General features: G+C 36.6%; 1 protein-coding gene across 1 annotated transcript in view; it reads left to right on the top strand.

The window, feature by feature from the left end:
• Positions 1–20,937, top strand: part of MED20 (mediator complex subunit 20) — a 126,339-nt gene that overhangs the window by 43,331 nt on the left and 62,071 nt on the right. The window contains exon 4 of the mRNA XM_074236931.1: positions 16,291–16,348. Coding sequence (XP_074093032.1) covers positions 16,291–16,302 — 12 coding nt within the window. The 3' untranslated portion in view covers positions 16,303–16,348. The remainder of the gene's footprint in view (positions 1–16,290; positions 16,349–20,937) is intronic.

The following is a 20,937-nucleotide window of genomic DNA, read 5'->3' as shown; positions in this document are numbered from 1 at the left end:
GGAAGAGGGCTCTATTGAAAGTATGGAGCCAGCAATTTTAGTCCTCCAGGCCAGCCAAGCTGAGCAGATAGATGCACTAGCCACATTCTGCAATTAATTCTCTTTGCTGGAGCTCCCCCAGCCACTGCTCATCCTGTCACCCTCCACAGCTGCTTAGGTTGGTCCTCTGGCTTCACCCCACCACCCCTGGGCTGACTCTGTTCTCTGCCCCCAGGGCACCCATGCTTCACTGAGACAGACCTTGTTTGGAGATAGTCTTCTTCTAGCTTCTTTTTCTGGGTTTTGTCGATTGAATTTCCGTTAAGAGGAGTGATTCATATTCTGGGGGAAGGCTAGGAGACCTTAGCCCAGTGCCTGGCTTCTCTCCACCATCCTGGCTAGAAGTTCTTTTTTAATCATCCTTTTTGAGCTCTTCTAAAAGCTTGAGATCAATTTGCGAATTCTAAGAATTTTTCGACCAATTCAAAAACCTCTTTGAAGTTGCACATATAGGCATTTTGTTACTGCTTTCCTCTGTTGAGATGGAGTTTTTAGTGTCCCTAACAGAATAGTAGCTTTTAATGGTTAATGCTTTTTTATGTTTTTGTTCATTTTGATAAATGAGCTAGGCTCCTGTGGCAAAGGGGTCACAGTCCCAAGCTTTTTTGTGCTGGGGCCTGGCTTACTGCTTGCCTATAGTATTTCTGGCACTAGAGCTTTGTTCCCTGCCTTAGGTTAGCCTAAGCCACCCAGTACTATCTGTTGCACCAATGTTCTCCGGGCTTGAATTTTGTCTTCCAAGCTGAAGTTGGGACCCTCACTGCTGGCCTGCTGCACCACTGGCTTGTTGAGGCTGGACCTGAGATGTGCTATGACTAGGAGCTCCCCATTGGCTTTCCAGATCTCCTGCCTCTGCTGACCTATACTTCCTTTTACCCATGTGAGATTGACCTTTTCTGAATCTCCTGCATGATATCTTGAGTTGAGAACTTGTTTCCTTTTTTTATGAGTTCTGTCACTTTAGAGTCTATTGAGAGGCTTCATTTAAAGTTGTTTTGGGAAAAGCTCTGGGACCTTCATAGCTTAACACCCCACTGTATTGAGTCTTAAGGAATCTAGTGCCTCTAGTCTGTATCTCCTGCTACTGGAGAGGCAGATTACTGATCTCTTGAATTTAGGAGTTCTGATCAGTAGTATGGGTCTAAAGCTAATCAAGTATCTGCACTGAGGGAATGGGAAATGTAGAGAGTTCTATGCTTTCTAAGGAGGGGCCAGCCACTCTGGTATTTGGATAAATCTGAGAACTTAGAACTGTTCTCCTCAAATCCTACAAGAGTGTATTCATCTTGCTGAGGCCCTTTCTTTTAAACCTTTTGACATTATTGAGAATTCTTTTGGCCCCTGTTCAAGTCATTTAGCTGTGTTCATATTTTTTGCACTGCTTCATTGGTGACATGCTGCAACTTATACATGCCTTTCCATTGTAAATTTTTTTTTAGGTTTTTTTGCAGGGCAAATGGGGTTAAGTGGCTTGCCCAAGACTACAACAGCTAGGTAATTATTAAGTGTCTGAGACCAGATTTGAACCCAGGTACTCCTGACTCCAGGGCTGGTGCTTGATCCACTGTGCCACCTAGCCACCCCATTTCCATTGTACTTTGCATGACCTACAACTTGGATTCTTTGGAGACTTTGTACCTAAATGCTTCATAGCATTTAGGAAAAATATTGGCATAAAAATTGGGGCCTTTCACTCTGTTTGTTGTTTGTTGACTCTGAAAACACTACATTAAAAGTTATCTTCTACTAAAGTTTTCCCCACATTTATGTTAAAATCAAAGATTCCTTGAAAGATAACATTAAAGACAGTTGTTATTCAGTGATATTTGGACAGATATTTAGTGATTCTATAATTATAAACGTCAAATGAGGGATAAAATAGGGAAACTTGTTCACCCAAGGAGTTTGCTATTCTCACAGAGGAAGACACAACATCTATTAGATGTAGTATTTATTTTGGATGTTAAGGCCCTCTGTTATAAATATTTAGATATGTTCCAATTTATTGGATGATATTTTGTAGACTACATCAAATCTGGAACTGTAGAGCAATACATAAGAGATTTGTATGTAGTATGAAAATATATATATATATGTATGCATAAAATTATATATATGATGTGTATGTGTGTGTGTGTGTGTGTGTGTGTATATATATATATACATATATATATATGTATATATATATATATAATTAACAAGTAGTTTGTTAGAACATGTCTTAATTGTGGTATAACTACTGCATATAGCATACCACTTTAAACTAAATGCTATTTAATCAGTTTTTGTTAGTAATGCCGTAATGAGTACATTAGCTACAACACCTACCTGGTAGTTAGAAATCAAGTGTGTGAAATTTTTAGAAAACTCTTGAATATTCCTAAGTAATGAAAAATCTTTTGAGGAAAATGTAGAATTAGAATTAACTCCTTACCTTCTCTAAAAAATTAAGATAATCAAGAAATACCAGACCCAGTCATTCTTTTCTATATTATTTCAGAAGAATCAGGAAAGAAATGGTGATCTCCATTGAATTTTAGTTGGTCATAATCAGACTTGATTAAGTTGAATACTGAACTATTCTCCAGCCATATTCTTTTAACTGTTATGAAGGAGTAATAGCAAATATTGTTTAGAGGCATAATAAGACTAGAAGACTAGTGGCTAACAATCTTTATATAGCAGTTTAATGTTTGTGAAGTGCTTTATGTAGATGATCTCATTTTATCCTTACAAGAATCCCTTGGAGTAGTTGAGAAAAGTGAGGTTGAGAGAGGTTATGTGATTTGTTTAGGGTCACATAGCTAATATCTGAGCCAGGATTCAAACTTGGTTCTTTTTGATTCCAAATTCAGTGTTTTCATCATTCTGGCTGGCGGCTGGCTGCCTCAAATAAGAGTAGATGTGGGGAGGGAGAGGCAGAAGACTTAATCAAAAGGTGTCATTCATTGAGAAAAGGTGTAAATGAGTAATTGGACAAAGGCAGAATAAATGCAATCACTTAGCCTTTTTAATGTTCTTCTATTAAGTTCCCTTTAATTTCTAAGAAAGGATTAGTGACTTTAACTCCAAATACTCCTTGCTATCTTACTGAGAGACCAGTAAGAATTTAAAGAATATTTTATCAGGTTTTCATTTCTGTTTTAAAAAGATGATTCAGGCAAATTTGATTTTTTGGTTCAACTTCTGCAATGTATCTTTACTGTGTGAAAGATGTAATTTTTAAAAGAATCATTTGCTATAGTGAATTTATTTTTTTAGTTGTAGTTATGACTCCTGACTAGAAAAGTGAAGGAATTGGATGATTGAATATTGAACTGTGCACACTCAGAAAGAAAAAAAATTTACTTTGTCGTTGTGCTTATCTTATCAAATATTTTCATCTCTACCCTCTCCTTTATTATTCCTGGGTTTTCTCATCTACTTTGACAAATTATATCTTTGAACCTTCTGTTCTTCTTCCTTTTGTGCTTATTATTACTTAATGGGTAGGAGCTACCAGAATTCTTTAATTTAAAACAGATTCCTTCTTAATTCTGTAAATGCTGACTTTCTAGAAAACTGAGGGTCTTCAATAGTTAATGTTCATATGCCCAAAGGGCAACAAAAATACCACTAATGGGTCTATACCCTGAAGAGATGATGAAAAAGGGTAAAAACATCACTTGTACAAAAATATTCATAGCAGCCCTATTTGTATAGGTAGCAAAGAATTGCAAATCAAGTAAATGTCCTTCAATTGGGGAATGGCTTAGCAAACTGCGGTATATGTATGTCATGGAACAACTATTGTTCTGTTAGAAACCAGGAGGAACGGGAATTCAGGGAAACCTGTAGGGATTTGCATGAACTGATGCCGAGTGAGATGAGCAGAACCAGAAAAACAGTGTACATCCTAACAGCAACATGGGGGTGCTGATCAACCTTGATGGACTTGCTCATTCCATCAATGCAACAATCAGGGACAATCTGGGGCTCTCTGCAATGGAGAATACCATCTGTATCCAGATAAAGAACCATGGAGTTGAACAAAGACCAAGGACTATTACCTTAAATTTAGAAAAAAAAGCTGATTATCTTATTGTCTGATCTTGCTATCTCATACTTTGTTTCTTAAGGATATGATTTCTCTCTCATCACATTCAATTTGGATCAATGTATACCATGGAAACAATGTAAAGACTGACAAATTGCCTTCTGTGGGGGTGGGTGGGGGTGGGGGAGGGAAATAAGATTAGGGGAAAAATTGTAAAACTCAAAATAAATAAAATCTTAAAAAAATAGTTAATGTTCAAATTCAGATGATTCATTTCTTTTAATAAACTTTGGTTATGTCTGTATCATATCACTTCCAAAGCAAAACAAAACAAAAAACCATCAGAAAGTTCTTACTAACCAGCAAAAGAAACAGGAAATCTTACCTACTTTACATTCTTCTTGAAGGTACAATTTACAGAGTACATTTTTTTCATGATTTCCTTTCAAATACTTGTTTTGAATCTGATTTTTTAAAATGTTATTTTATGGATTATTACTAGAACAGCAATATTCTTAAATTTTAAAGGTTTTTTTAAAATAGAGAAATGAGAATATTTTGGTATTAGTAAATAACTTAAATTTATATAGTATTTAGCATACATTTATTTCATTTGATCCTTAATTTTGGTGATAGAAACATTTTTGTTAGTCTATTTTAGATTTTGTTATTTGTCTGATTATGCCTTCTCCGTCTTCTTTACTGGATTTTCATTCTCTTCTAAACATTGACTGAATATAGACTTTTCCCAAGTCTTTTGTCATGACCTCTGCTTTTTTTCCCCCACAATCTCTCCCTTGATTTTGTCAGTCCTATGAATTTTGCAAATGACCCAAATTTGTCCAGCCTCAGTCGCTCTCCTGATTACCAGACCCATGATACCAACAACTCTATATAGACACTTTACCCTTAATATGTCCAAAAAATGGAACTCAAAAGTATCTCCAAACCCATTCCTCTTCTCCTTTCACCTGTTTAAAACTTTGGAGTCATCCTTGACTCTTCTAAACTCTCATATTCAGTCAGTTGCCAAGTCTTTGGTTTAGTAATTCTACAATTTTAATTTATAAATACTTTTGAATGAATTAATGTGTATTTCTTACATCTTCTCTCCATTCATATAGCCTCTATATAAGTTTCAGTTCTTGTCTATAGTGAAATATGTCATGGAATAAGCATAGTAAAGTGACCAAAGGACTGAATTTGGAGTCAAAAGATTTGGATTCAAATCCCTCTTTCCCACTTGTTACCTGTGTGAACTTGGGTAAACTTCCCTAGGTCTCAAGGTTTCTCATCCTGTAAAGTGAGAAAATTGAACTAGATAATTAAAATCTCTTCTAGCTCTTGGTATTAACTTTTTATTATCTTTCTGCTTACAGGAAGCTTTCCATCCTCCCACAGCTCCCAGATTGACATTTCTTTTTTTGGGGGGAGGGGGAGTTTGCAAGGCAGTGGTATTAAGTGACTTTCCCGAGGTCACACAGCTAGACAATTATTACTTGTCTGAGGCAAGATTTGAACGCGTTCCTCCTGACTCCAGGGCCGGTGCTTTATCCACTGTACCACCTAGCTGTCCCCCATATTGACATAGCTAGATTTGTAACCATGTCATTCCTCTATGCAGAAACAGGAGTCTGTAAATGAGGTAGACTTGGAGTCAGGAAGAACCAGGTTCAAATGTGACCTTAGACCCTTATATAAGTATAAAATGGGAATAATAATAGAACCTTTCCCAAGGATTGTTGGGAAGATGAAATGAGGTCATTTTTATAAAGTACTTAGCACAGGTCTTGGCACATAGCAGGTGTTTCCTTCTTTCACCTTTCCAATTTTATTCCTATTCTCTTCACACAGTTGTACTGACTTGCAGCTCTTCCTATGCATGAGGTCGCATCTTTTTACCTCTGGGCCATTTCATAGATAGTTCCCAGATCTGAAATACATTCCTTTCTTAGCTCTGCCCCATAAAATCCACAGATTTTCTTAGCATAGAACTCAGGTACCATTTCCCACATGAATTATTTCTTGGTCCTCTCTTCCACTTGAAATCAACTGGGTTTTTTTGGGGGGGAGGAATACTTTGTATATGCCTAACTATCTTTATGTTGTATTTATGTAGTAGAATTACTAAACTGTTTGAGGGTGGACAGGGCATAGTTCTTTATACATGGTCAGCACTTAATATAGCTTTTTTATTAAACTGAATTAAATTGCTTTGAATCGTTTTAGATAAAAACCTGACACATTTTTGTATTCATTCTATAAACATTTGCTTAATGCTTACTAAACACAAAGGCACTATTCTAATAAGAATTGGATATCTCTACTCTTACTTCCATTCAAACTATGAATAAATCTGTTGTTTATGACTTTCCACAGGATCCAGTTTTATTAAGGAAAGCTCCAGGTTGTAAGGGATCAACCAGCAGCTGTCCCCTTGCTCTTCCTTTTCACAAGTTATACCCACTAGATAATTCTTTTGAATTTTATCTAGAAATCTGGCATAGTGGCTGCCACTCTCACAACTGGTCTCTAGGGATACTCTTGAGATCCCAAATAATTGGTAAGGCAAATCCCTTTCAACAAGTTAATATGCAGGATACTGTGCTGGATCCCAGCAATATAAAAATGAAATTTGAGTTTTCAATCTCCTTGGGGCAAAGATGAGCCTATGACATAGATAAGATAAAGGATGAGATAAAAGGAAAGGGAAAAATCTAGAGAAGGAGCTCCAGAAAAAATTTGAGGCGAGTAAGAAAATTTTCCTGTGGGGCAAAATTTTCATATTGTTTGTAGAAGCTATGTTAGGTTTCTGTTGAAGAGAAAGAATTCAGTAAGTTAAAGCTGGGCTGTTGAATGGGGGAGTAGCCTAGGTAAATACTGAAACCTGAGAGAGAGAGAGAGAGAGAGAGAGAGAGAGAAAGAGAGAGAGAGAGAACTGCATGTGAGTGTACATGTGTAAGAATTTATCAAGAATCTATTAGAAAGTTTAAAAATTACACTGACAAAAAAGTTTATGGGCAGCAGGTGTTTATTATGTGTTTCCTATGTGCCAAGCATTGTGCTGAGTGTTAAAAAAAAATACAAACTTGCACTTAAAACAAAGCCTAGTAGGTAGGCCTGGGCCTCTCCTCATAATGAGGTCTCTGTGGCAGAGTCCTCCCAGGGTGAAAAGGCTGCAGGCACTAAGGGAAGGATCAAGAGTACATCTGAGGGGACTGCTAGGTGGCACAGTGGATAAAGCACCGGCCCTGGAGTCAGGAGTACCTGGGTTCAAATCCGGCCTCAGACACTTAATAATTACCTAGCTGTGTGGCCTTGGGCAAGCCACTTTAACCCCATTGCCTTGCTAAAACCTAAAAAAAAAAGTACATCTGAGTCTTGGTAATGGGGTCTGTCCAGTTTGAGCCCACTTTATAAATCACAAGAGCTTTATTCTAATACCAGTAAAATCTCAATTTATAAAGTGCTTTAAGGTTTATAGTTTCCTCACAATTCTTTGAGGAATATGACAAAGTTATTAACCCTATTTTACAGTGAGGAAGCCCTGGCTCTTACTGATTATGTGACTTGCTTATATTCATACAGTAATTAAGTATCAAGATAACTATAATTCTAATCTCAGAATGATTTATATTCCTTATTTCAACCCTGTCTAAGAAAACTTTTTTTCACCCTTTTGACATAAGCTTCACTCAGCCATTTAATTATTCCCTCTTCTCTTATCCCCAGTCCTCAAAACTGATGAGAGAGGGTGGAGCTGAAATCCTAGTTCTGTCTAAAACTGGTCAGTGGGTAGGTAGGTTTGTGTGTATGTACTCAGGCAGAGACAGTGAAGGAAACTAATCCTTCCTGAGTAATATGTAGTGGTATGTGTGGCAAACCCTACTGCTCGCTAATTCCTTCTTTCTTTTGGACCTCTTGTCAGTCAACAATTTTTTTTTTTTAGGTTTTTGCAAGGCAAATGGAGTTAAGTGGCTTACCCAAGACCACACAGCTAGGTAATTAGCAAGTGTCTGGGGTCGGATTTGAACTCAGGTACTTTTGACTCCAGGGCCGGTGCTCTATCCACTGCGCCACCTAGCCGCCCTCAGTCAACAAATATTGAGGCCTCCTATCTGCCAAGCATTGTTTTAATCACTGAGGGCACAAAGAAAATTAAAAAACCTACAAAAAAACAAATCACACCTGCCTTCTTGAAAGAATGTACATAGAGATCCATAAAAGAGCTGTACATGGCTGATGGAAGGTTATCTTAGGAAGCGCTAGAAGCTAAGGAGACTGGAGAAGGTGTCCTGCAGAAGCTCTCCTTTGGGAATTCTGGAGTGGAAGAAGGAGGGATCCGGCTACAGGAAACTGCTTATGTACTTCTCTGCTATACTATAATAACTGCCTCTGATTCATAGTGGGTAGCTGGTTTTCAAGGGTGGACTTGGTATCAGCCTCCAATTCAGAAATTTAAAGAATTCAAAGTGGGAGCTGCTTTATGCTAATAACCAGAACAATTCATCCAAAGGGATCCTGCCACAGGCACTTTGTTTCAGATAGGAATAGGTGACTGGTGACTTTAGTTGAATGGTCATCAGACTCAGGTTGAAGTTTTGGATTTGCCAGACTGCTATCCTTTTTTTTTTTAGGTTTTTGCAAGACAAATGGGATTAAGTGGCTTGCCCAAGGCCACACAACTAGGTAATTATTATTGTGTCTGAGGCCCGATTTGAACCCAGGTACTCCTGAATCTAAGGCCAGTGCTCAATCTACTGCACCACCTAGTGGCCCAACAGACTATCACTCTTACAATTAATCTCTTGAGCATTGATTGCCTCAGTTATAATGAGAAGTGATTTCTAAGGCCACTTCCAGCTTTTAGCAAGCTGTGGCTCTTAGTTTCAGAAAGTACTCAGTATTTCCTTTGTTTTTTTGGTTTTTGCTAGGGAATAGGGTTAAGTGGCTTGCCCAAGGCCACACGGCTAGGTAATTATTAAGTGTCTTAGGCCAGATTTGAACCCAGGTACTCCTGGCTCCAGGACCGGTGCTTTTTCCATTGCGTCACCTAGCCGCCCAATACTCAGTATTTCCTACATGGATGTACAGATGAATAAAACCCTTGTTGAAAGCATTATAACACTAAGTCAGTTTTTTTAATTATTGTTGGGTCTACTGTAAATACTCTGTGTGTGTGTGTGTGTGTGTCTGTGTCTGTGTGTGTCTGTGTCTGTGTCTGTGTGTGTGTTAGCTAGGCTAGATTATACTATGAATAACTACAAATTAAAGTAACCTAAAACACTTGGGTTTAGTAAAAATTTTGGGCTTTTTTCTGATTTAGGATTAAACTATTTCACTTAAAATTTTATTTTTTTTGTTCTAGATTTAAAAATAGCAAAAAATAGTTCACTTTTGAAAACATAAATGTGAAGTTTATGAAGAAATAATTTGAATATTATTAAAAGTTTGTAATTTTGCAATTTTAAGAGCTGCACTTATTTAGTAACTGCCAATAACTTTTAAAAAAATCATAATGTGTAAGTGCAAGACCATATTGTCTGAATTAGCATCATTCTTATGAAACACTTAATGAAAGGTCATAGTAGTTGCTTTCAACAGGTTCAGTTTATATCCCAGACAGCTCTTAATTTCTTTTAGTCTATCTAAAATGATGTTCACTTATTTTAGAAAAACAATTTCACTGATGTGACCCAACTCAGGTCTTAGTAGATATACTTCAGCTACTGTGACCTTTAAAAAATGGGGAAAAAAACATATTATCCATCACCTGGATTCTAAATTCCTGATGATGAACCTCTCCTTAGGTATGTTGGTCTTCATATGACAAGCACACAAGTAATTCATCATGAAGTCTCAAATCATTAATTCTGAAGTCCTTAGCCTGGAGACTGTAATATTTTTAGAAAATGGAGCTTTTAGCTTGATAAAGGTATTTCATTATAATTGGTTTCTTTTGTAATCTGATGTATTTTATTTTATACATTAAAAACATTATTTTGAGGAGTAATAAAAGCATTGTTTTGACTTTGAAAGGGAGCCAGGATTTAAATATAAAAAAAAAGGTTAAGAACTCTTGCCCTAAAAAGATTTCAGTACACTAGAACAAACACCCTTAAGAAAAATTATCCAAGCTATTGATAAAAATCTTCACTAGTACAGAGAAAGGAAAGATGACCATATAAATTTGTCATTATGGTATAATTATTTTGTTTCTATATTATAACCCTGGTATGTGGTAAGCACTAAATTACTGACTTTTATTTTGTATATATTTTGTGCTTTGTATTTTTGTACATATTTTCCTAATAGAACATATTTTCTTTGAGGGAAGAAAAGTAGAACTCATTAATTGAAGAAATTTAAACAGTTTTCATCCTACTGCTAGGGAAATAAAAACAAATTATTTCCTTGACTTTTAAAAGTTTGCAATCTAGTGGAGGTGGAGATTTTTCCCTGGAAAAGGACACTCAGTTTTGCTGGGTAGTTGATTCTCATTTGCATTCCGAGCTCTTTTGCCTTCCAGAATATTATATTCCAAGCCCTATTAGTCTTTAATGTACTGTGTGTGATTCTGACTGCAGCTCCATGATATTTGAATTGTGTCCTTCTGGCTGCTTGTAATATTTTCTCTTTGGAGTTCTGGAACTTGGTTATAATATTCCTAGGGTTATCTCTTTCCAGGGGAGATCAGTGGATTCTCTCCATTTCTATTTTGCCCTCTGCTTCTAGGATATCTGTGCAATTTTCCTGTAGGAATTCTTTTTTTTAGATTTTTTCCAAGGCAAATGAGGTTAAGTGGCTTTTGCCCAAGGCCACACAGCTAGGTAATTAGTAAGTGTCTGAGACCAGATTTGAACCCAGGTACTCCTGACTCCAGAGTCCTGTTCCAGGTACAGAGGTAAGACCTCAGAAGTCTCTCTCCACTCCCCTACCTTGGTATGCTGAGTATTCAAGCCTCAGTTACCTGGGGATTCCTGTTTACTGGCTCCACCTGCTTCCCTTTCCTGGATCTGAGCTGCTGTTGGCCATGGGGCTCACTGAGTGCCCTGAGGGCTGGGCTTCACTCTCTCTTTTTGGCAAAAATACCCACCCCCTGCTGTGAGCTGGGGCTCTCAAGCACCTTGGGGCTGCCTCCAGGAGGCTGAAGTTCCTTCAGTCTGGTGGCTGCCCCTCTAACCTTGTGGAGTGGAGCCTTTCCACTATTTTCCAGGTTACCTTGGGCTGGAGAACTGTCTCACTGGATCCCTCTGTGGTTCTGTCTCTTGAAAATTTAGTTAGAGTCTTTATTTTATGATTTTTGAAATATTATATATATATATATATATATATACATATATATATATATATGTATATATATATATAGAGAGAGAGAGAGAGAGAGAGAGAGAGAGAGAGAGAGTGAGCACCTAAGAGATGCTCTTCTCCTGTTGCCATCTTGGCTCCACCCTAGGGCTTGTTTTTGAGATTTTTTTTCCCTCTTGACTTTTTAGAATTTCAGGTCTTCAATCATACTGATTACTGCTTCCCACTTAGTTTTTGTCACCCATTATAACATGAGTTAAAGACAAATATGAATCTTTTATATTTCTTGCCTAACCAAAGCATTCACCTCTTAAAAGTTTCAGTGAATCTCGGGTTAAGTGAGTGAGGTCAGATTTGAACTCTGGTCCTCCTGATTCTAGGGCAGGTGCTCTATTCATTGAACCACCTAGTGAATCAGTGAATCTTCATTAATGGAGTATAGGAGTTTCTGCCTTACAATAGTATAAAAGGGAAAACTGGGTAGCACAGTGGATAGAACACTGGCCTTGGAGTCAGGAAGATGGGAGACAATTAACTCATACTAGCTGTGTGACCTTGGACAAACAAATCATTTAATCCTGATTGCCTCCATCCAGGGCCATCTCCAGTTGTCCTGATTCATATCTGACTACTGGACCCAGATGATTCTGAAGGAGAAAGTGAGACTGGTGTTTTAGCATAGCCCCACCCTTTCCCCCCTCACTAGAATCTAATTCATTTGCTTTTCATGGCATCACCTCCCCATGTCATGGTCTTGTTCGAAGGACAAAAACACAACAAACATAATAACAGTACAAGAGGGGCATGTATAGCTTCTATGGACAGTTCTAATTTTTTAAATTTATACTCATTTGTTGTTCAGTTGTTAAGTGATATCTGACTCTATGCTGTTACTGGCTATGGGATTTTCATGGCAAAGATACTACATGGTTTGCCATTTCTTTCAGATTAAAGCAACTTGCCCAGGATCACACAGCCTGTAAGTGTCTCAGGCTAGATTTGAACTCTGCTCTTCCTGATTCCTGTCCCAGTGTTCTATCCACAGAACCACCTAGCTGTCTCCTAAAAATTCACACAGCTTCTGTCCTAGTTTTTAGACCCTAATCACCACATGCCTTTCCTATTGCATTAGTCTAATTGCTCTTTCTCCTTGAGTTCCCTAGTCTACTAAGGTAATTTTCCTAAAGCATAAGTCAGTGCCCCTTCCCTCCCCTCCCATTTCAGTGGATCAATCCCTATTATGTCTAGATTCAGATATAAATTAGTACTTTTTAAAGCTCTTCTCTACTTGGTTCTTTTTTTCCTTTGTAGTCAGCTTATATATTACTTACCTTTATGTTCTTTGTGGTTCAGCTCTCTTAGTTTATTTACTCTTCCTCACACATGATACTCTTTCTCCCTTCTCTGCATCTTTTCACTGACTGTTTTCCCTGTCTGGAATGCTCCTGGAATCCTAGGTTTTTCAAGACTTAGCTCAAGCACCAAGATGCAGATGATCCCTCACTTCAGCCTCTCCAAACTGTTAAAAGTGTTTTATTCAAGATTACCTTGCATTTAAATTTAAATTGTGTGTGTGTGTGTGTGTGTGTGTGTGTGTGTGTGTGTGTGTGTGTGTGGTCTCCCCTGTTATAATGTAGATTCCTTGTGGAAACTTGTCTTTGATTTCCAAGTATTTAGCAAATAGTCCCTTACATATAAATATTTGTATGTAATTTTTAATACTTAATATTATAGATTATGAAGGGCAGAGAAAGATCGATTTGAAAACTTTTCAAGGTCTCAGAAATTTTTGCTCTAAAGTCATCCTTATTTGAAAATACACTTGGTGGCAGTGGATAGAGCACCGGCCCTGGAGTCAAGAGAACCTGAGTTCAAATCCAGCCTCAGACACTTAATAATTGCCTAACCATGTGACCTTGGGCAAGCCACTTAACCCCATTGCCTTAAATAAAATTAAAAAAAATACACTGTATGGTTGAGGCAGGTCAGATATTCTGCCTAAGGAGGCATAATAATCACAGGACCTTGGAGCTAGAAGGAAACTTTGTCATCTAATCTAACCCCTCTTAAAACAGGTAACCAAATTGACTGCCGCTGTGAAAAGTATGGTGTAAAAACAGTTATTTGCTGGACAATTGTAGCTTATCTTGAAGCTCATTATAATAATCGCTCAGTGTGCTAAATATAAAACTGTGATTTATTATATTAAAATAATATCTCCTTTACAAAGGAGGAAATTAAGATTCAGAGATTTTAAGTTATGAAGCTAGAAATAGTAAGGAACCAGAACTCAGAGCCATCAGAATTCCATCTTGATTGTTAGGCCAGATTTTTTTTTGTTTTTGAAAGACAGGGTGGGGGGGGGTTAAGTGACTTAAGCAAGGTCACACAGCTAAGGAATTATTAAATGGCTAAGGCCAGGGGGTGGCTAGGTGACGCAGTACATAGAGCACTGGCCCTGGAGTCAGGAGTACCTGAGTTCAAATCCAGCCTCAGATACTTAATAATTACCTTAAGCCACTTAACCCCATTGCCTTGCAAAACTTAAAAAAAAATGTCTAAGGTCAGATTTGAACTCTGGTTCTCCTGACTCCAGGACTTGTGCTCTATCCTCTATGCCACCTAGTTGTCCCAGCCAGATTTAATTTTATTTGTTTGATTACATTAATATTGAGTTCCTGAAGGGAAATTTGAACCTGTCCCTTTGGCCCTACATACTGTGATTGCAACTTTCATTGTTTGGTCATAATGAGTATAAGTTATATAAATGTTTCCTGAGTGAATTGTTTACCTGTTCATACCTTGAAAAATGACTATATGCAGTGAATAGATGACAAGCTTGATAGTTGAGGTAATCAGTAAGAAAGTTTCACTTGGGAGTAAACATTTTGTGACTGGCTGCTAGTGAATTTATTACCAATGAAAAGTGATGAAATGACATTTGGCAAGTTCTGTATTTATGAAACAATGGCACCTCCTGATTGAGTTTCTCATTTGTTTACCATGGTTCGGTCAAGATCAAAGTTGGTGTCTCTGTCCCATTCAATTTTTTTTATCTGCCTCTTTCCTCCTACTTCCAGTTAGTACCTATTGTAGTGGTTTAAATGCCATGGTAAGTAGGAACTAGATTAAGAATATTTTTAATGTTATAACAAATTTATTTTTAAATAGAGATAATGCAAATCAGGATAAAGATACCTGACATAGTATTAACTTTGAAGACTTAATTTATTGGGATGATTGCTTCTCAAGCTTAATTAGTTTGATAGATGTTTTACTAAAGTTTTATGTGGTATTAAAATCTACTTTTTGACATAAAAAACCTCTTCTTTTTTTTAGGGTTTTTTTTTTTTTGCAAGGCAAATGGGGTTAAGTGGCTTGCCCAAGGCCACACAGCTAGGTAATTATTAAGTGTCTGAGACCTGATTTGAACCCAGGTACTCTTGACTCCAGGGCCGGTGCTCTATGCACTGTGCCACCTAGCAGCCCCAAAGAGCTCTTTAAGACTTTAAGGGAACCCCCCTCAAAAAAAATTTAAACCATAGATTTTAGCCTATTAAAACCTACTTTTTTAATTTTCTGTTAATCAGAATTTGAAAGTGATATTCTTGGGGTAGAAGGAAAAAGCACTGTTGATTTTTGGAATTCATAGTTTTAAAAAATGTATTTTAAACTTTATCACAAAACTTTTAAGATATCTTAAGATAGGGGCAGCTAGGTGGCGCAATGGATAGAGCACTGGCCCTGGAGTCAGGAGTTCAAATTCAGCCTCAGGCACTTAATAATGTGTGGCCTTGGGCAAGCCACTTAACCCCATTGCCTTGCAAAAACCTTTAAAAAAAGATATCTTAAGATATCATCTAATCTAATTTTTTCATATTACAGTTTAAGGAAACTAAAAGTCCAGAAAGATAGTGGCTTGGCCAGGGTTACAGAAGTTAGTGACCAGCTAAAATCCTGTGTCCTTGTCTCTGGGACCTTCATTTTGTATCAGCCCATTACTATTGAAGCAGTATAGGTATTTCCATTTTGAATTTATAATTTAGTAGTCTAAATTTAGCATTATATTTTTACTTCTCTTTCAGACCCAGGTTTTGCTAAATCTTGACATTGGAAAGGTGTTAAAAGTTTGAAATGATGGCTGCCAATTTAACCCTTATATACATTAGACCAATCTACACATCTTTTGTGCTTTTTAACCTATAATTGATCTTTTGTGTAGTCCTTTATTGTCATAGTACCTTGATGGGAAGCATTGATCAAAAGAGCCCAAAAGATAGGAATAATGTAATAATGCCTTTTATTTAAACATTTAATTTTGCCAAAGCAGTGGTAGCCAGTGAAAAGTAAGAGATGTTTTTGAGAAGCTTTTTTTTCCTGACAGCCACACAATTCAAGAAATAGCAAAAGATAATAAATTACTTTTTTAGATCTTATACAACAAATGTAGAGGTGCTTTTTATCCATGGAAATGGGAGTACTGAATTGAATAAAAGACTGTTTATGGTTAAATCTGCCACATGGCTATGTCTTTGACTTGAGCAAATACCTAAATTTCCAGGACTCAAATTTTCCTCATTCAGAATGATGAGGTTGGATTATATAATCTTGAAGTTCCCATCAGCTATCCTAAAGGAAATAGATTTAATCCTTTACTTAAATTTTACTCTTTTCTTTAGAGAGGAATTCTAAAGACATTTGTTGACTTAAATTCCATAAAAGCACTTGATTTGTATGAAATCCATTCTTTTATCTCAAAGTAGTATTTCAGTTAGTAGGTGAAAGGGTTAACTCACTTTGTACTGTGAAACTGAAATTTTTTTAAAATGGAAAAATAAAAATATATAAAATTGATTTTCATTGTTGAAATGTAATAGTTCAAACTTATAAGTTGTGTTTCTTTCTAGGTTGTGGATTAAAAGAAATCTAATGAATCTATAATAATATGGAAGAAAATGAAGATGGGTAAGAGAATTGCCCTTATATAAATATATATGTGTGTGTGTGTGTGTGTGTGTGTGTGTAGACACACACACACACACACACACACACACACACACACAAAGGGAATATGATAACCAAGAAGGAAATTTATATCCATTCAACAAGTATTTGTTAAACATCTGTTGCTTGTCATGCAGCATGCTAAATTCACACAGAGATAAAAATTCAGCCCCTGCTTTCAAGAAGTTTAATAAGGGAAACAGCAGGCCACTATGTATGAACAAGATATATAAATTGGAAATTAACTCTTGAGGGAAGGCACTAAGATTAAAATGAAAACTTTAAGAAGGCTTCTTGAAGAAGGTTAGATGTTAGCTGATAGTTGCAAGCTAGACACTCTACAAAAGGAGAAAGTTCCAAGCACAGCCACTGAAATTTGTATATCACCTTGTCAAGGAATTTTACAAGAACTCTAAGATAATAGGTTGTACAGACAGATCAAGAGAAAGTTTTTGCTGATGGAGAGATGAGTGTGTTTATAGGCAGTAAAGAAGCAACCAGGAGATTTTGAAGATAAGTGAGAAAGAAAATGATAGAAGGGACAATGTACTAGAAAAACAATGGAACAGGATTACTTATGCAGGCAGAGGAGTTTGTCTTGGCAAGGAAAGGGACCATGTCTTTGTATGAGACAGGTGAGAGATTAGCAGGAGACATTTGAGTGATGTGAGATGAGAAAAGGAGTTCTCAGCTAATGGTCTGGTTTTCAGTGGAATATGAAGCAATGCTTCCAACTGGGAGGATGGGGAAAGGAAGCTAAGGGGGAGGGTTGAGTGGAGATGAAAAGACTTGGAAAAGCCACTATGGATAGTGGGTTAGTAAATCAGTAAAGGAACTGTTAAAAAGGATTGTCTTGCTACAATGCAATGTCCAGTTGGGATTAAGTACTAAATTTTTAGCAGACCTAGCTTGCATAATTTGATTTTCCCTAGCTTCATTCTGTAGTGTTTGAATAGAAGAAAAGTATGTGAATATAGGAATAATCCAATACTTAAAGCTTGGCAGGGGAAGATCTGCTGTAACTGGCTTCTAGGACATGGAACTGAGGAGAAAGAAGATAATGTAGTGATGAATTGATTCATCTAAGGGTCAAGATGGGGAGTATAACTAATGCAGGATTGATGGTTAAAGGTTTAGGGAATGCAAGGCAGAAGAGGAGGTAGGGAAGCAGATTTTTTTTTTAGGTTTTTTCAAGGCAATGGGGTTAAGTGGCTTGCCCAAGGCCACACAGCTAGGTAATTAGTAAGTGTCTGAAGTCAAATTTGAACTCAGGTACTCCTGACTCCAAGACCCAGTGCTCTACTTACTGCACTACCTAGCCAACCCACTAGGGAGGAATGACTTAAAAGAGATTATGATCAGATGAAGGAATTTTGAGTTCACAAGCAAGAACATGGAACACAAGATTCATCATGTGACCATCTCCTAGATGTGGGAAATTAGTAAATTGAGGAATTTGGAGGTTAAATTGTTTGAGGGAGTATTGATATGTGTGTTGAAGTGCTTTCGAATGAAGACAAGGGTTAGGGAAGAAAGAAAAGCTATGAATCAGGAATTGAACTCATTTTAGCAGAAAGAAGAGTGTCTTGGAGGTCATTAGTAGCAACTACAGAAACTTGATTAGTGATTAAGAAGGAGAGGTTATGAGTGTGATGGTAGAGGAGAGCTGGAAGTCTCTAGAAGGAATAGAGCAGTTAGTGGCAGACAGAAAATAGTGTTTGAATAATGACATTTGGAAGATTCCAATCACTGGGATGAAGAGAGTAGTAAGACAGGGCAGATGTGTTAATTATTGAGAAACTAGTTATGCTAGCTTATAAATGCCTAGATTGCAGTTGTCCTGAAGCATCAAGCAACTATTTGTAGTATAGCTGGGAGGAAGAGAAGCAGTGGGTGCCCAAACAGTGGCAAGGCAACTACTTTGGAGCTCTCTGAAGTGGAAAGGGTGTTTTTAGTATGAAAGAATTGACTGTTTTTAAGTTGCCTAGGAAACACCTCTCCTTCCTAGATGGGCATCTGTTAACAGAGAGAAGTTGATAGTCAGAGAGGGTTGGACCCAATTTTTTTTTTCAATTTATTTTGAATTTTACAGTTTTTCCCCTAATCTCACTTCCCTCCCCCATTCCCCACAGAAGGCAGTCTGTTAGTCTTTACATTGTTTCCGTGGTATACATTGATCTAGGTTGAATGTGATGAGAGAGAAATCATATCCTTTGGGGGAAGAAAAGAAATAGCAAAATTACATAGTAACATAATTTATTTTTAAATTAAAGGTAACAGTCTTTGATCTTTGTTTAAACTCCACAATTCTTTCTCTGAATACAGATGGTATTCTCCATCACAGATACCCCTAAATTGTGCCTGATTGTTGCACTGATGGAATGAATAAAGTCCATTAAGGTTGATCATCATCCCCATGTTGCTGTAGGGTGTACAGTATTCTTCTGGTTCTGCTCATCTTGCTCAGCATCAATTGATGCAAATCCTTCCAGGTTTCCCTGAATTTTCCATCACTCCTGGTTTCTGATAGAACAATAGTGTTCCATAATGTGCATATACTACAGTTTGTTAAGCCATTCCCCAATTGATGGACATTCACTCAATTTCCAATTCTTTGACATGACAAACAGGGCTGCTATGATTATTTTTGAACAAGTGATGCTTTTACCCTTTTACATAATCTCTTCAGGGTATAGACCCAGTAATGATATTGCTGGATCAAAGGGTATGTACATTTTTGTGGGGTTGGGCTCAATTCTTGGAAAAGTCTAAATCTAGGTAAGGTAGAAGTGGGAGAATTGATGAAGAAGAAAGATAAAGGCAGTAGAAAAGAAATGGGTCTTTGGAGTTAGTGGTGTGTTTTATTCCCCCAAATTCACATAATAGAAAGGATTCCATTCTGAACAAAACAATTCCACAGAAGTCCAGTGAAATGGTCCAAATTAGTTAGCATTTAGGGATCACAGAATTTAGCATGTAGAGAAAAAGGGTATCTTTAGGGGAGTACATCTAGTCCAGTCCTTATTTTACAGATTCAGTGCAACTTACCAACATTGATTAAACTCAAACTGCAAAGGCAGTTTCGTAGATAATAGGGATACAGAAACAAAAAGGAAAGCTCAAAAATTTTGAATTCTACTGAAAAGATACCAGTGTACATACATACAAATAAGATGGAGAGAAAATTAAAAACTTAGAGATAAAATTCTGAGGTCTTTCAGAGGTTAAGTAACTTGCTTGGGATGTCTTTATCTGTAGTAATTACAAATTATGTTTTTTATAATCTTAAGAGTATTATCAAGAAGCAGACCAAGCCTTACCCATACTTTTTTCTATTATCTTGGATAAAGTTTCTCTATCATAAGTTCCTTGAAGGCAGGGACTATTTTGCCTGTCTTTGTAATTCCAACACTTTTGAATATTTGTTGGGTGAGTGATTTATTTGTTTATTTAAGAGCATTTTTTACACCTTTACATTTCTTAAGATAATCCTTTTTCACCAACCCTCCCAGAGAGCCATTTCCTATAATAAAGAATTTTTTATTTTTAATTTTTTTGTCTTTTTTTTTTTTAGGTTTTTGCAAGGCAAATGGGGTTAGGTGGCTTGCCCAAGGCCTCACAACTAGGTAATTAGAAAGTGTGTGAGGTCGGATTTGAACTCAGGTATTCCTGACTCCAGGGCCCGTGCTCTATCCACTGCGCCACCTAGCCTCCCCAATAAAGAATTTTTTAAAAGACAATCTACCAAAATTTGACTTAGAAAAAAATATGACATTATATGTAATAGTACTGGGACATGTGAGACACCCATAGTTTCTTGCCTCTATAAGGAAGGGGAAAGAATATATATATATATATATATATATATATATATATATATATATATATATATATATATATATATATATATATATACGTATATATATATATATATATATATATATATATATATATATAATATCACTTCTTTGGGGCCATTACACTTTTTTTTTGCATTTAGTTTCAATTGCTTTCTTATCATTCTGTCCATTCACATTGCTGTAGTTTTTGTGAATTATTTTCTTGGTTCTCCTTATTCATTTTGCATCAGTTCTATACACATGTTCTATTTTTCTATATTCATTATGCACCATTTCTTATAGGACAATAATATTGTATTACATCTTTGTGTACCATAACTTGTTTAACTAATCCCGAATTAGTGGATTTTCAGTTCTTGCTACTACCAGAATGCTCCAACAAATCTTTTGCCCCTTTGAGGTATGTATTTCAAGTAGGGGATTTCTTGAGTTAAAGGGTATTGATATTTTAATTTACTGAATTAGTATAAATCCATATTAATTTTCAGAACAGTTTATCTATAGTAGCGTCACCAGCAATGTATTGATGTACCTGTCTTTGCAAAGAACCTTCAATATTGTCTTTTCCTATCTGTTGTCATATTTGATAATTTCCTGAGTTTTAGATTAAATTTCTGGTTTCTTTTCATTTGTACTTATCATTAGATTGATTTAAAGCATTCTTTGTTGTAGTTTCTAAGTTTGCCATTT

The sequence above is a fragment of the Macrotis lagotis genome, chromosome 5 (assembly GCF_037893015.1).
Source record: "Macrotis lagotis isolate mMagLag1 chromosome 5, bilby.v1.9.chrom.fasta, whole genome shotgun sequence".
Lineage (NCBI taxonomy): Eukaryota > Metazoa > Chordata > Mammalia > Peramelemorphia > Peramelidae > Macrotis > Macrotis lagotis.
This window is presented reverse-complemented; position numbering and strand designations above follow the sequence as displayed.